Below are 17,102 nucleotides of genomic sequence, written 5' to 3' on the forward strand. Positions count from 1 at the left end.
AGAGCAGAGGTGGCAGGTGAACAGTACCGAAACCGGTTGAACCGGTTTCAGGACCGGTTGAACCGGTTTTGGGGACTGAAACCAAATTTTGAGTATTTTGAAGAGAACAAAAGCGGAATCTTTGTGGGAAGTAAAAATTTGTTTTTCTCAAGGGCATTCATGATCTAGAAAAATGATCTCCAAGATGTTTTCAAAAGATTTTGAACTTGGGCTCATTGCACAACTTACTTAACCGTTGCGGATCCCTCTTAATTGTACGGCGATTCCTATGACTCAAGAATTATAAATTTAGCACCGCCGTTGTTTCTTAGCACTTGGAGCACGCCATTTGATGTGGAATTTTAAATCCGCTGTGCTTTATACTTTTATGCTCGTAAGATCTGTGCTTCTTCTGTCTGTAGAATTTCTGTGTACATGCTAGGAGCAAACTTATTAGAATCTCAATTTGTTTTGTCATTAATCACCAAAACCCTCAATTAGGGTTGATTGCACTTACAATTAGTTGGTAACTAATGTATTTAGTAATCGTAGTAAGTAATATAGTTAGTTAGATTAGTAGTGAGTATTGTAGTTAGTAAGATTATTAGTGAGTATTGTAGTTAGTAAGATTATTAGTGAGTAATGTAGTTAGTAAGATTACTATTGATTTTGTTATTGTGAAATGACGACGTTGAATCGTGATTAACGTGATGTGAAAGTGATGTGAATTTGTTGGTTTTAGTAAACTCCTTGTGCAGGGTAGCTGCTACCGAATTTTTTTACTAGTATTATGTTTCATTCTTTGCAGAGAGGAGGCACCGACAACATCAGCCTTAGGATGGCTGCAGCGGTGGCCGGCTGGCCGCTGGGCAGCCCTCTCCCTTTGCATGGCGCCTGCAGGAGGCACTCCACGCCCGCAGCGCTGCCCCTGCAGGCCCCTTTCTCTCTCTTTCTAGATATAGCGTGTCACTGTTCACACCATATATCACTGTTCATTTCTGTAGCAGTGAGTCTACGAGTAATTGTTAGTAGATGAAAAATTGATAGTAGATGGAAATTAGGTATAGTAAATGATATTTTATAGTTGTAGTGGGTATATGAGGAAAATATAGAGGTAACCGCTGTTGAAGATGAAAAAATAGGGGTGAAATGTTAATGATGTGACATAAAAAATGATATAAAGAGAGATGAAACCGTTGCCTACTTGCCTATAGCCATCTCCACCGTAACATCAGGGTCCTCCTTTACACGACGGTCGTTCAGCAACACGCCTCATCCGTGGCAGCGGGCAGCGGCTCGGACAGCGCTCATTCAGTTCGTCACGGCCTCGCAGTCTTGCAGATCTGAGGACGGGCCGTAAGGGTACTAGAGCCGGCGCCGGCGGTTACCTGGGGCGGCCGCCCCACCTCGCTGTTACGGTAGGTCCGTCCCTAACCTCGAAGATTCGACGCAAGCGGGCGGTGAATCCAATGGCGGGCGAGGAAGAGCTCACTGTAGGCGGCGGCGTGCCCATCCGGCCGCCGCGGCTGGAAGACGCGGGGCTCGAGGACTGCGCGCTCCCGCCGGAGTCTATCGCTGAGGCATTCTCCCTCGCTGCCGCGGCCGTCTCCTCCCGCCTCGCCCGGCTGCCCTTCTCCGAAGACTCCGACGAGGAGGACTGCGTCTCGGCACCACGCGGAGGAGGCTGCGTGGATGACGCCGGACTCGACTGCGGGGCCGCCCCCGTCTCCCTTGTCGGCGGCGGCGTTGCGGGCGTCGGCAGCGTCGACGAAGTCGTGGTCGTCGGCGGAGGACGCGGAGGCGGATACGAGGACGCGGTAGTGGTCGGTGGGCGCGCAGAAGAGGAGGATACAGTCGTGGTGGTCGGGGAACAGCCTAGGGACAGGGAGAAGAAGCTGGGGAAGGATGATGGATGTGTCGAGGGGGTGCGAGAAGGGGTCAGTGAACCCAGACGGGCGCAAGGCGATGAAGACGGCGAGGAGGCGGCAGAGAAGGCGATCTTGGTGCCAGATTTCGACTGAACAGCTCAATTTCTGATCGCTGAATCTGGCATCTCGCTGTAGCTTGGGCCAAGGTGTGAATTTCAGTTTAGCTCTTTGTTCTTACTAGAGGTAACTCCGAGGGTGAGCAGATCTTTCGGTGCATGTTTTCTTGGCAGTAATGTAGTGTTGTTTTAAGACAAGATGATATTTTCTCATATGTTTAAACTTAGAGGACAGTTTCTCAGATGTTTAAGCTCAGGCGAGAGTGGATCATAGTTTTCCTGACTTCTATGTGCCTTCTTGACCTTGATGTGGTAAACTGGTAATGACTGGTGATTGATATGGAATGATGAAACAGCTACTGAGCTGGCACCTGTGTTGAAATAGATCTAAATAATTATAATGTTAAAAAGAGAAATGTCGGACTTTTTATTTCTATAGAAAGGAGAATTCCTGCAATTTACTCCTAAACTACTGTGCATCCTGAAACCATTTGTCACATTGTTTGCTATAGATGGGCAAAATGTCAGAAAAGTTACTGTATATTTGCTGGGTGAACTGATGGGAAGGCGAAATAGGATTAGCAGGGAATGTATTTGCTTGTGAACTCTAAACATATATCCGCAAGAAGGGAACTTGATTGAAATGACGCACCCCTTGCAGACAAGCAAACATCTTCGCCAACTCATTGTGTGTGGCACCATAAATGCCAGTGGAAATTTCTGGTCAAAGCCATACAATTTTCTAAACTTGATAGTGTTGCTGAATGCTGATAACCAAAAAAATCGTGGAACTGGATGAGATGGGAAAGATAACTTTCTTATCAAACAGGAGGTTGTCCATAATTCTAGTGTAACTTTAGACCCAAATGAGTATTCTTTAGGTATGGCATGGATCGTATAATTTATTTATTGCTTGGATGGCTCGTGTCACTGATGAATTTTTCAGACCACCGTGTCTGTTCCAAGCATAGAGCAATACTGAAACTTGGGCGGTTCTTGTGTTGTAAGATGATTATCGTAACCAGCTAGTTTAACCGGTAACTTGCGACCTGCTGAAAATTGCCAATGATAAGAGAAATGGTAGCAACGGCTCATTCAGCCTGGTGATCTGAACACTTGTGAGACTTTGTTCACTACTGAGTACCGACATATTATGCGTTTGCTGCAGTAGATCCAGGTAACCATGCTTGCTGGCACCTGGCAGAATTACTGCAAAAGAGGCCGTCACAGTAGTGTTATCAGTGTCGAGAAATCGTTTTTGGAGAACATGCGCAAGTCGTGTGTTTTTTATTTTATTTTGTTAAGATAAGCTTTTAGTAAATAAGCTATTTGGATGAGAAATCTACATAATTGTCAGTTTTGTATATATGAAAAGTTGGCATCAATCATCCGCTTCATCTTTTGCCTCTTTGCTAGGTTCAGCTCTGCATTTGTGAAACCTGATCCATTCTCATGTTATTTGACGTACCAGAAATACTAGAGTTCATTCTGTATATTTTTGGTTTTGGCTGTTTATACAGGATCAAATTAATAATGTTAAATTACTTGTCACCACAATTGAATGTTAGTAACTGCAAACCTGTCACTGGCCGTGAAACAGTTGCTAACCTTTTTACATAGCAGGTTGCTGGCATTGGACATTGGTAAAGTGCAGAGATGGCAATGGACGTTGATCCCCGATTTCCCGCGGAAAATTACTCCATTAGAGCATGGTGATGTAGAATTTTCTTCTCCCATGCAGATATAAGAGCGGAAAATTCTTTCCCCTACGGGTAAACAGGGATTAGGACGGGGAAGTATCCCCTCATTCTCGTGGGGACCTGTTAAACCTGCGTGTGACGATGTTTTCATGTACTAGTTAATTATAAAAATAAATAATTAGCTTGTCAAAAGATCAATCATTACAAATGTGTTCATTTTGATGAGCACATAATGATTTCTTACATCTAACAATATGTATAAGTGAAATTGTTTTGTATTAATAATAAAGGATGTATATTCTAATTATAATTTAAACGGAGACGGGGATCTCCTTTGGAATTTATCACCGTGAGGAACGGGGATAGGGAAGAAGTGTCCCCTGCAAGCGTTTATGAAGATTTTCGTCGCGGGGAATTTTTTGTTGTTGTGGAAATGGGTAGGAGGAGTTATTCAGCGACGAGGAATTCTCCATTGTCATCTATAATAAAGTGCAGGGGCTAATGAGAGTCATCAGCCACCACAGAAGTACAGTAGTAAAGTACAATATGTGATCGATGACCCACTGTGGCGCTGTGTTGGCACGCACCGTATCTGTTAGTTTTAAGAGGTTTTTTATCAACCATTTCACAAAAGAAGGATGTATAATAACGGACCTTTTTTTGTTAGTGCTAACACCAGGGGTAAAAAATATGGGCTGAGAATCTGAAAGCATTTGCAGTTTTGTAAAGTTCTATTCTTTCTTTAAACGGTACAGCGATCAATACCTAAGGAGTCGTCGTGTGTGTTTGTTAACTGTTGTGGACTCCAAACGTTCAGTTTTTTTTGCCTGTTTCTAAAAGAATCTTTGATGAAAACCACTTAAAATCAACGCAAACATATAATTGGCTGAGTCGTCGTAACGTCACTTAAATCCTATGGACTATTTGTGTGTCTTCCGTATGTAATTCTCACGATACTTAGATTCTCTCCGTTTTCGGAAAATCCTGCCAGCCCAATCAAACAGGTCCGTTGTTCTCGAGCTGAAGCAATAAATTTGAAGAGCTAACAGGAGTATTGTCCGAATTTCCAACAATATGGTGGAATGCGTTATGTGTGTGCCTCCTGATGCAAGAGCGAGCGGATCTCTGATGGGAGTGCGCAGCCACCTTGCCCCAGAAAGCGTCCGCCATTATCACGATCAGGCGGTGTCGCTGAACTCGGTCGGCTGCCACCGAAGCTCGCAGAATAAAAAGCATGCAAATGACACCCCTCATCCGTACCACCATTCCGGCTCTCTTGAGTCTCTTCGTCGCGTGCGCAGGGGATCGGGGTACACAGAACCCATGGTTTTGCCAGTCGCCGCCGCCCGTGCAGGAACCAAACCATTTCCTGCTCAGGTCCGATCTTTTTTTTTCGAACCGAGATCACTCCATTTCTATTACTTTTCATAACAGAAATACAATTGTTTTTATCCACATCTAGATAACCACCAAGGGCTAGGCCTAGAAGGGATACATCACCAGAAACTGACCTGATTCAGGTCACACCAACAAACAGCACATTGTTTTTAAACTGAAACAAACCAGAAACACACATAACAGCTAAGTTCCCAACCACTCCTCACTCAACTTCAGCAATAGAAAACACTAGACATCAGAAACCCCAAAAGAGATTCAAAGACCATCCAACTCGACAGCAACTCAGTGTCCACCTTCCTCGCTCGGCATATGTGGATTGATCTTTGCATTGGCAGCCTTCAACAGGAGCTTCGCGCCATCATGCAGCAAGTCCTGGAGTTCCCTCTTGCTTAAACCTGTCCATTTCATAATCAACGTACAAGCATGACAAACAATTTCCACAGATGAATTGATCACAATGTTTTCAAAGCAAACTTTATTCCTTGCTTTCCATAAGGCCCAGCAAATGGCGGCAGCCCCGACAATTCTAATTTCTTTGACATCATAGAGATTACAATTAAGCCACATCCAGCACTGCTCAATATTATTTGGAACATAATCAGAATTGAAACATTTAGCTACGCACCCCCACAAATCTAGCAGTGTGACATGTAAAAAATAAATGATTAGTCGACTCGAAATCTAGATAAAAACTGCAAGAATTATCACCTATCCAATTTCTACTAATCAACTTCTCTTTAGTCAACAACACATTGTTTTCAAGAAACCACATGAAAACTTTGATTTTTGGAGGGATTTTCCCTTTCCAAATATGATTGAAACAAGAACCATAGCAGTTACTATCAATGTTATCATAAAGATTTTTCACAGTAAATTCTTTCTTATTGCCCCATTTCCATTTAACATCATCACCCAACTCCTGGAATTCAAACATCTGAAATTTTTCAAGAATTTCAGCCCATTTTTCCTGTCATCATCACTTAACCATCTTCTGAAATCAAGTTGGGCATTTTTCTCAATGACATCAATCACAAGAATATTTTTGTCATTACAAATATCAAACAAGTATGGTTCAGATATAGCAAGAGTAGTTTCAAGAAGCCAAGAATCTTCCCAAAATCTAGTCTTATCACTAGACTGCGTAATAATGTGTCTCCCCTGCATGTAATAATCTCTAACTTTAAGCATATCTCCACACCTGAGATTCACCCACCCTGGGGCCAATATTAAGGATACTATTACCATGGATATATTTATTATTCACAATTTCTTGTCAAATCCCCTTCTCCTTTTCAAGTTTCCACCACCACTTGCACATTAAACATATATTTAGCAGTCTTAAGTTCTTAATTCCAAGCCCACCTTTTTTTGCTAGTACAGACTTTATCCCATCTAACAAGATGATATTTCTTTTTATCCCCTCCACCTTGCCAAAGGAACTTCTTCCTTTTTTATCCAGATTATCAATAGTTGTCTTTGGAAGCAAATACATTGACATATGGTAAATTGGGGAGTTGGATAAACATGCATTAATCAAGGTAATTCTCCCAGCAACAGATAAAGGACTACCCTTCCAACTAGCAAGTCTTTTTTCCAACTTTTCCTCAAGTTTCCTCCAATCAGCAATGCGCAAACAATTCGGACTGATAGGAACTCCAAGGTACATCATTGGAAAAGTTCCAATTTGACAGTTAAAGAGATTAGCATATTGCATAGCAATATCATCATCTCCATTAATCACAAAAATTTCGCTCTTCATAAAATTAATTTTCAGACCAGCCATCATTTCATAGATATACAATAACGTTTTCAAGTTTCTGGCTTTATTAACGTCATTTTCCAAACAGATGATGGTGTCATCAGCATACTGCAACAGAGAAACCCCATCGGGGATTAGGTGATTGCCCAAACCTTTTAAAACACCATTATCAATCGCATTATCCATCATTCTAGCAAGGCTATCAGCCACAAAATTGAAAAGAAGAGGGGGTCTCCCTGTCTCACACCTTTAGCACTTCTAATGTATTTCCCAGTTTGGTTATTGATTCTAGCACTGACAGTGCCACCCTCAACCACCATGTGCATCCACACTAACCATTTCTTACAAAAACCTCTATTATGGAGGCAAAGAAACAGAAAATCCCAATTAACTTTATCATACGCTTTTTTCAAAATCCAGTTTAAGGATAACCCCAACTTCTTTCCTTTTTTTAGTCTCACGAAGGATTTCATGAAGGATCATAACTCCAGTCATAATGTTTCTGCCTTTAATAAATGCAATTTGATGCTCACTGATCAACTTCTGAGCATAAGGTTCAATTCTTGAGGTTAAAACCTTAGTAATGAGCTTGTATAAGCCATTCAACAGACAAATGAGTATATATTGCTGAATTTTAGTGGCCTCTTTAATTTTTGGAAGCAGTGTAATAATACCATAATTAATTCTGCTAACATTCAAATTCCCACCATAGAAATCATGGAACATGTTGACAATATCTTTTTTAACAATGTCCCAACAAACTTGATAAAAATCAATTGGAATATTATCTGGACCAGTAGCTTTATTGCGTTCCATCTGAAATAAGGCATCTTTGATCTCTTTCTTACAGAATTGACCACAAAGAACTTGGTTGTCTATATCATCCAACCGTTCAATTCCATTCCATATTTCCATGTCAATTTGAAACAAATTACCCGGAGCAGGGCAAAAAAGCTCAGTATAAAACTGAGTAGCATGTTCCAAAATATTTTTATCCCAAAAAATCCTCTTATCTCCATCTTCCAGGAAGACAATATTATTTTTTCGTCTCCTACTATTAGCATGCGATGGAAATACTCATTATTTCCATCACCATGCATAAGCCAGTTTTCATGCGTCCTCTGTTTCCAAAACAGTTCATCTTCATCAGTCATCAGAAAATTCTCTTTCATAAGATAGCATCTTGCTTCAAGCTGCTGAATATTAAGAGGACCCCGCTCTTCATCCATTTCCAGCCTATTCAGATCATAAATAATTTGATCTATCTTCTTCTTTTTCTCCCCTTTTAAGTTCCAATCCCATCCTTTAAGAAACTGCTTGCATAACTTTAGTTTTTGTTGGATTTTATCCGGTGCACTTTTAGCTCGGCATGGTTTGTTCCAAATATCTTCAACTATTTTTTTAAAATTTGGATGAGATAACCAACCAATCTCAAAAAAGAAGAAAGAGTGGGATCTCTTACACTGTTTTTCAGACTCAATAATGAGAGGATTATGATCAAAAAGAATCTTAGGAAGCTTTTTAACTTTAACAAGAGGAAACATATCCTTCCATTTCTTGCTCATCAGAACTCTATCCAATTTAACTCATGCAACAGAGACGGCCGTCGGAGGTCGACGATGGACGGATGGAGAGGGTCCAAAATATAATAGATGGTAGGGGTAAGATCTAGGACGCCAGACGTCGCATTCGCATCGACCAGACGTCACGGGGCGCCGGCCGTAATCCGCCGCCACCGCCAGTCGTTCGAACTTCCATACTCGGGTCTTCGTCAATGCTCTGCGTCAGCGTCTTAGCGTTCAGCGATCGGGCGTCTCAGTGAGCCACTGTCTCCCGATCGGCAACGGCCAGCCGGCTAGGCCAGCGATCCATCGGCCAGGTGCGGAAGCATCCACCGCCCAGGCCCAGGTGATTTGATGAATCCGTGAATGGTGATTGGATTGGTGCCTGCTACTGCTAGCGTCTTAATCTCTTACATATTTTTTTTTAAAAAAATTAATTTCAGTGATGTGCACTTGATCATAACTATCCGTGTTCCACATCATACATATTGTTTAAAATTTTAACTTCTTTATTTATCTACCGTCTTAAATATTTAGTTGCAGCCGCGGAGACAGACCTATGGCTAGTAGGGTATGGGTATGGGTCCTACTCTTAGACCGAATAGCCTTTAAAGCTTCATATATCGGTCAATATGATTAGCCGTCGAAAGAGCTAGCTTTTGGTGTCTAAAGTTTCATACAATGTTTTTAGTGTTATATCCGGCTCTATATTTAGAGAGATCCTGGCTCCGCCACTGTTTAGTTGTAACATTTCAATTTTAGTGAAACAATTACTTGCTTTTTTGATTAGGTCTTAGATGCTGCCCAAGAAATCATTGTCAGGTTATTAAAAAAAAGAGAAAACATGAAGATCAATTGGTCGAATCCCAAAAGGGTGCTTACATAAATTCTTTGGCGTTTCAACTAATGTTGATGTCAACGAAGTTGAAGGATATCTTGGACACTTTTGATTTTAATATAGTCTTTGATGATCTTGCATCAAAAAATATCCCAAAAAGTATCTTTTTATGAGAAGCAATATATGTTATAGAGTTCAATTCTTCATTAAGTAATTATATTAGCTCCAAGGTAAATATATATAGTTATTTTGATCGATTTTATTTCTCGATAATTATTTGACATGTTACATTAAATATATTATTGTTTTTGTTTTTGTTTTTGTTTTTGTTTTACAACTAAAATTAGAGCATACATATTTACATATATCATAATTTTTTATATATTTTAGAGGGCCATCGAGATGACCGGTGTTGTTCCTGTCGTTCGGATCCCCATCCCACGAAGCCTCTCTCTCCACCTCGCCGACGAGGTCCAGGCACGTCGCCAGTAAAGGAAGTCGCATTGCGTTGTCGATAGCGGTTTGTTTCCTAGCTGCGGGATCCTGGGGCAATGAGGGCTGATTTGGTGACTCGAGGTTATAGAAGGATCGGAGGGGGATTGGAGAGGAAATTAGTTCATTTCCCCCTCAATCCCTTCAATTCCTCATGATTCCTTTTCACCAAATTAACCCGGAGTGGCATTGGCACGCCATTGTCGCCGGCGACATAGGGAAGTGCAAATGTCGTTGTTTTTTTTAGGAATGATTTTCTCTAACATTGTGCTCATTTTGTGAATGGTTTATTTGATTTGTGTTAATATACCCAAATGGAATTTGGTTGGTCGATCGTGCTGCGCTCACTAAAATCAGGTTCTTTGGCACCGCGTTTGGGAGCGTCGGCGGCGTCTGCCTGCCGAGGCTAATGTTGATCATCGGGTTTGATCCCAAGTCATCCGCTGCCATGTTCAAGTAATAATGCACTGTAAAAGGACCTAGTGCTTGTTCTTTTTCAATCTGCCATGATGAATTGCTTGCGACCGTGTACATTTCTCGAGCCGAATCATTCACGTCATCTTCGCTGATCACCATCAAATCATATAAATAATGGCATGATGCTAATCACCAAAAGTAATAAACACAAACTTTCACCTAACTCAGTGACTCTACGAAGACCAATGACAATAATGACTGCATATTAATCGCTCTTATTTGCAATAATGAGGCCTCTAATTTTGTAAAATTTGTCACTCAAGTTCCTCATTATGTAATAGCTTCTTATCTCACACTATATAATTTGTTTTGGCTATTAAATAGGACAAAACTAGTGTGTCGACCGGCCGTGGGGTATTTATAGCCCTCAATAAGCCAACTTATCGTTACTGCCAATTCATGTTGAGTTTGTGACTGTTGAACCGTCCGACAACCACAGCCAAACAATACAATAGGGTATCACTAGACATAATGATAACTCTTAGGTCCCGTTTGTTTCGTTGGAATTGAATTCCATTTTAATAATTATAATTTAGACAAAACTAATTAAGTTTATATATTTATATATATAATATATTTGTATATTATCTTAAATCATATGAGAGAGATAGTTATATACTACATTCATGTTATAACGAAGCAAGTAGAAGAGAGTGCTATAAGTTGTACATCGGAAAAATAACATGTAAATCTATAGAATTAATTTCCATCTATCACCCCATGAATTTGAAATAAGCTTATATGATAACTTTGGAAAGTGGTGGAATGTCACATTCTAAAAAAATAGCCTATTCTAATAGTAAGATTCCAATTCCTCAAAATGAAAGGAAACAAACGGGGCCTTATACTACTATGTCAGAAATAGTCGTTTTAAACTTGTCTTAGGTAGAGATAGCAATGGAGATTCGATCCTCGATTTTCTACAGGGAATTCCCCTATTAGGGCTAGTTTGGTGACCAGAGAGTTGGAGGGGATTATGGGGAGGAAATCACATCTTATTCACACTAGTATACGGAAGCTCTATAGAGACGGTTCTGAACTTATTTGCAATGGCTACACGACGAGTGGGATTTGAACCTGCAACCTCATCCTTGCGTGAAGCCTCCTCTACCACTCCACCTATAACATATCGTTTGTTCAATTGCAATTTCGTTACCCACATATTATAACCAATCAAGAGTAAATTGATTGTCTGGGGCTGTAAACGAATTTAAATAAAAAAATTTGTCAACTACAAAGTTAAATAACTTTTGAAGTTCAACAACTTTTATTTTGATACTTTTTTCATTCGAGATCGTTTGCAAAATTTGAATTTTAAATTTAACAAATTTAGATGCAATTTTTTAAGTCAAAATAATTTCAAATAAAAAAGTTATCAACTACAAAGTTTCATAACTTTTAGATATCTACAACTTTTATTTTGGTGGTTTTTTATACGAGGTCATTTGAAAAACTCAAAAAAGGATAAAAATGATTTCTATTGACGGTTTCTTAAAAAAAACCATATGTAGAAATCGATATCTACATGCAGTTTTATTAAAGAACCATATGTAGAAATATGATTTCTACTAGTGGTTTTCTTAAGGGACCTTCTATAGATATAGCACTGGCGCTTGATAACGGAATCCGCCTGTAAAAATTAGACCCCTCCATAGACTTAGAGTTTTTTCTACGAGTTTTAATATGGTAATTTAGTCCCCATAACCAGGGGATCAAAATAGAGAAATTTTAGTCTCTGTCGGGTTCACGGAGACGCGCATGACGGAGACACGCATGGGGGATCATCCCGCGTTGTCGTTCCCCACATATCCGCCTTACAAACTTCTCTTGATCTAAATTAGTTTATTAATATGTTAAAATTATACTAAAATCTCAAAACATGGGCTATTATAAAATAACAAACTAAACTATAAAATAGTTGTTTCTTGTAATTTTAAGCGTTGTTTGTTCAATTTATATTGATTTGATATAATCAATTTGAATTTGCCTCTAAATATTATATTTTTTAACGGGGTAAATTTCCTGACAAGGACGAGGATGGGAGAAAAAGCTTCATCGTGAGTGTTCACGGCGATGGGGATAGAAAATTTTTCTCCTCATGGGGACGTGGCTAGGGAGCCATTCCATGACAGAGAATTCACCATTGCCATCCAAACCTTACGTGTATGATCCGGTGTACTACTCTGACGCCCGCCAGAATTTTTGTGGTCAATATACACCACTCGTTGGACCCATCCACTGAGTTGATAAGGATACTATGCATAGGGTCTAATGACCGCCCTATAGACGAAACCCCATTCAGATGCACCCCTGAAACTCTTGGATCTAATTACATAGTCCATCAGACCCAACACGTTAGTCTCATGAGATGTTGTTCACAGGATCCAACGATCAAATGGTTTAGGGCTATATATATGTGGAGGCGTCGGACCGATCCACTATGGTTCGACGACCATAAAACATAGGATCCAATGCCTCAAAAAGCCTTCTAACTTGTCCAAATTTGAAATTTTGGAACTGAGTTTTGATCATTACTGGTTTTAGGCCTCTTCTAAACTATCCAGAGCTAAAGATAACTATTATGCACCATACTTATATAGGTCAAGCTATTAGTTCATACCCTCCTTTATAATATGGTTAAAGAAAAAAACAAAATTCTAAATTAGTCTAAGTGTCTCTTAACTCCAATTGATACTTAAAACTAGTCCATCCTTAACATTATCTTTTATCCTTTAAAAAATCACAACAAAATACATAATCAAGGGCAATGGACCATATATATTTCCCAAACCATTATTCATTCTATTATTACTGTGACCAAATTAAATTTACGTCTGCAAAAACACACATTAGTCACAATAATCATATATTGTCATTAATCAGCAAAACAGATGGCCTACATGCTTTCATTGTGGATACCGTGGAGAAATTTATACTGTTGTTGTGGTATTGATTATCAATGAACATGAGAAGCACGGGTACACATATCGTTGCTGGTACAACTATTTTTACTTCATCGTACAACTCTTTTTATTGTTGTTGTTGTGTATCTATTGGTACGTGTCCTATGATTCGCTTCTCACATGTTATCTTGGTTGAATGCGCACATCCATTTTTCATGTATCATTTTTTTTCTTATGTGCAAAACAACATGGATGCTTGTAAAGACCTTTCTATAGTAGTGCATTTAAATAGAAATGCATTTTTAGTGATTACTTCCAATAGCACTAAACCTAAAGAATCTATGGGATCAATGTAGGTTGGTCTTCATAGTGTTTAACATGATTTTTAGGCTATCTTCAGCGATATGTCTACATCGTTCTTTTATATATGTTCTTCACAGTCTTCTCTAAAAAAAGATGCCATATTGGGTTAATTAGTGATGACGATATGCAAACCGATAGATGTTTTACATATGCAAACAGATTAAGATAGATGTTTTATCCAGTAGCGGAGGTCAAAGAAAAAATGTGGTAGAAAAAATGTGGTATGGCTGAAAAAAAATAAAATTTGCAAGAATCATGAATCAAACTTAAGACTTGCTGCTAGAATCAAGGCAACACATCCACCACACCAGGCCTTATTTTGTGGTTATAGTGAAAGATATAAGAGCTTTTAAAAGTAAGGTATGGCTGATGCCACACTTAGCCATAATGGCTCCTCCATCACTGGTTTTATCATACATGATTTGAGCTGTTCATACGGGAACGCCGACAGTACTCTCCATGCTTCGCTCGCTGGCTCTTTCTTTTTGGTTGACACATATGCATGATGGTGCACAGCATGTGACTGTCATGAAACGTTCGTGTGTGGTGCAAGTGGATGCATGAACGTTTTTCTCGCTGTGGGAACTAGAAGGCCGCCTTTATTTGCGGTACATATGAAAACAATGTGCACCACCACTGCACGTTCTACCGTGCCTATACGCCGTCACAGGATCGGGATCAATATAATTAAAACAATTAATTAATATATATATATATGATCTCGGATCTCTGTCGCATCTTTTGCTGACGTGCAGTCAAGACAACGTGAGTGCTGCTGTTATTGTTATATATAATATACTCCGTGACGCGCGTGAGACTAGAGCAAGCAGTACCCGGCCGTTACTGGACTTCACGTTGATCTGCGTGCCTCCTTGATTTCTACTGTATTAAGTAATAACTCGCTCATCAACAGGAGGGCTATATTATGTAGTTGTTACATGATTATATTCGTCAAGATCCGCTGATCTGCTTGAGTTCTCTGGCATTTTACCAGTTTTATTGAACAAATCATTGGTTTCATAAACGAGAACCCAACTGGATCAATAATACTATACTAATAAGTGCCAAGGAGATTAGCTGCAAGCACTTGAATCAAACTCTTGGTAGAATTTCTCTATATGTGAGGTCTTCTACTTCTCATATTTTTTTATGTCAAACTCTTGATGAAATCACTATACAAAATTTGAAAACTCGGATATACTGCACAAAATCAAATGCAAATCCAATATCCACTTATAATGAGGTTCTGGCACAGAATCCAATACAAAATTAAATAGTTGTTTGGCTAGATTCTAAAAATGAGGCATGAGCCAAACGTGACATATAAGAAATTAAGAATCAAGCAACACCGTCATCTTGCTATGCCAAGGTCGTTCCTGAATTTAAGAGGTGCACCCCCTCATAGCATCTCCAACAACGTGATCTATAAAAATATCCTATAATTTAAAAATTAATATATTTTATAGAATTTAGGGCACCAACAAAACACTCCACTCCAACAGTAAAGCCCCAAATCTAGATTATAGGGCAGCCCACTACGGTGTAGTATATTTGAGGCACTTGAGAGAGTGCCCTATAATTTTTTGACAAAATTTTATGAAATAAGACACTGTTAGAGTGATTTTTCATGTGTAGGGCCCTAGTTTGAGCATTGTTGGAGATGCTCCCAGGACGGCCCTGAGCTATGCACTAAGCTAGTAATTAATCACAATTACTTCATCAAGATCCACGAACAATTAGCAACAAGGACAAGATGCCAGGAGTCATTAATGAGCACCTACAATAGAAAAATCAACAGTGTCATCTAGCTATGAACTGAGCTAGTAATTAATCACAATTACATCACATCATGGTCCACGCATAACTATCGATCCCCAAAAAAGATTAGATGCCAGATATCCTTAGTGAGAAGATACACAATATACAATAACTTAATGTGGCTAGAAAATGAGTCGGGGTGGGGCGCGAGCCGTGGCGAGGTGCGAGCCATGTGGGATAGAGCCGCACGGGGCGCGCGCCGTGTGGGAGGGGGTACGAGGTCGGTCGAGCGCGCGCGCACCAGGTGTTCCAGGTGATGGACTATTGGGTCCATCACCCTAGGTGATGAATAGAGTATATATATTGGTGGCATAAATATTGATAGTGGTAAGCATAAAAATATGCAATGTTATTACAATGGTCAGCGTGATATCATGTTTGATATCCATGTAACAAATGTGCGTCAATCCAGGTGGTTATCATAAAACATCGAAGCCACGTGAGAGACGTCGTGTTCATCATCACAAAAATACTTAACAGAATGCATAAATAGTGTAAGTAGTAGACATAAAACATAATCATGGAAGGCATAAACACGGATTGGTGGTAGGACGTCGTTGGAGGACGACCCTAAGGCCACCGGATCAATGAACGCCTCTGAAGCCACCAGATCGGAGGTGGTCTTCGTCGAAGGACGTCCGAGACGCGCCGGATCAGATATCATTGTTTTCGAATGTTGCCGCGGGCGGTCACCGCAACCATCGATGCTCGGTGTCGGGCGATTGCCGCCGCTCGTGCCTCATGCAGTCACGGCCGCCACGACGCTCACGTCTTGGTGTGCCGCTCGCCAACGTCGCCTTGGGCCGCCGCTCGCCGATGTCACTTGGAGCCGCCGTTCGTGCCTCACGCCGCGGCTCGCGGCTCGCGCCGCAGGAAGCCGTCGTCGATGTCCAGCCACCGCTCGCCCTCGCTCGCGCCTCAAGCAGTTGCACCCGCCGCCATGCCCCAAAACCCTAATTCCTAGGGGTCTGTGCTGTTTTTATAGACGCTTTGGCCTTGTTCGGCTCAACCAGATGACACCGTCTGACCTGAGCTTCTTTTAATTATTGGAAGCCTAGAACTTTAGATTTTATATGTATATATATAATATATTATATGTATGTATGTATGTATGTATGTATGTACTCGTTGTTGTTGAAAAACGGAGAAAATCTGACAGTTCACAAATAATTCATGTCTATAGAAAAAGAAACCAGCGTGTATATGCTTCAAGCGGTTGCTTGCCCAAAGCTGTTCAATGACGGCACGGCGCAACTGTGTGGTAGCGTGAACATACCATTGGGTTTTTATATGCATATATAAGCGCAAGAAAGAATGAAATTATGAGCCCATGACTATGAACCGACACTGTATTTTCATTTAAGTCTACGCCAGTAGAGACCATATATTTTCACTGTCAGTTCTCTTAATAAGATACCGTTTAGTTTGAGGTGACTAAACTTTAGTCACTTTTAGATTCTAAAAAAGCAAATATAGTGACTAAAATGGCCAGTGTAACTAAACATAAGTTCTTCAGTCACCAAAGAGGTGACTAAAAGGGAGTAAAGTAGGATTTTTACCTCGTTTGCCCTCTCCTCTTTCTTAATGTAGCCGACATCCACTAATTAATAAGGATAATGCAGTCATTATTTACACCAATTAATGTTTTTTAGTCAGGTTTAGTCACTAGAACCAAACGGGTTACTTTAGTGACTAAACTTTAGTCACTAAAATTTAGTCAGGTGACTAAAGGAACCAAACATGACCTAAGTACATTGTCACTACCAACTTAGGCCCTGTTTGGTTTCTCTAGTCACTAGACTAAATTTTAGTGACTAAAGTTTAGTTGC

General features: G+C 40.2%; 1 protein-coding gene across 2 annotated transcripts; it reads left to right on the forward strand.

Annotated features, from left to right (window-relative positions):
* Positions 1-1,184: 1,184 nt before the first annotated feature.
* On the forward strand, positions 1,185-3,970 carry LOC100276691 (uncharacterized). 2 transcript variants are annotated; one of them, NR_176268.1, is made up of 2 exons: positions 1,185-2,053; positions 3,587-3,970. NR_176268.1 is itself a non-coding variant. In NM_001150418.2 (1 exon), exon 1 carries the CDS (start codon positions 1,449-1,451, stop codon positions 1,998-2,000), a length of 552 nt encoding a protein of 183 aa, NP_001143890.1. In that variant the 5' UTR covers positions 1,186-1,448; the 3' UTR covers positions 2,001-2,375. The 2 variants fall into 2 exon arrangements, 1 of the variants encoding a protein (NP_001143890.1); NM_001150418.2 differs by lacking the exon at positions 3,587-3,970 and having other exon boundaries at positions 1,186-2,375.
* The last annotated feature ends 13,132 nt before the right edge of the window (positions 3,971-17,102 follow it).

Source organism: Zea mays, chromosome 2, assembly GCF_902167145.1.
Source record: "Zea mays cultivar B73 chromosome 2, Zm-B73-REFERENCE-NAM-5.0, whole genome shotgun sequence".
NCBI lineage: Eukaryota > Viridiplantae > Streptophyta > Magnoliopsida > Poales > Poaceae > Zea > Zea mays.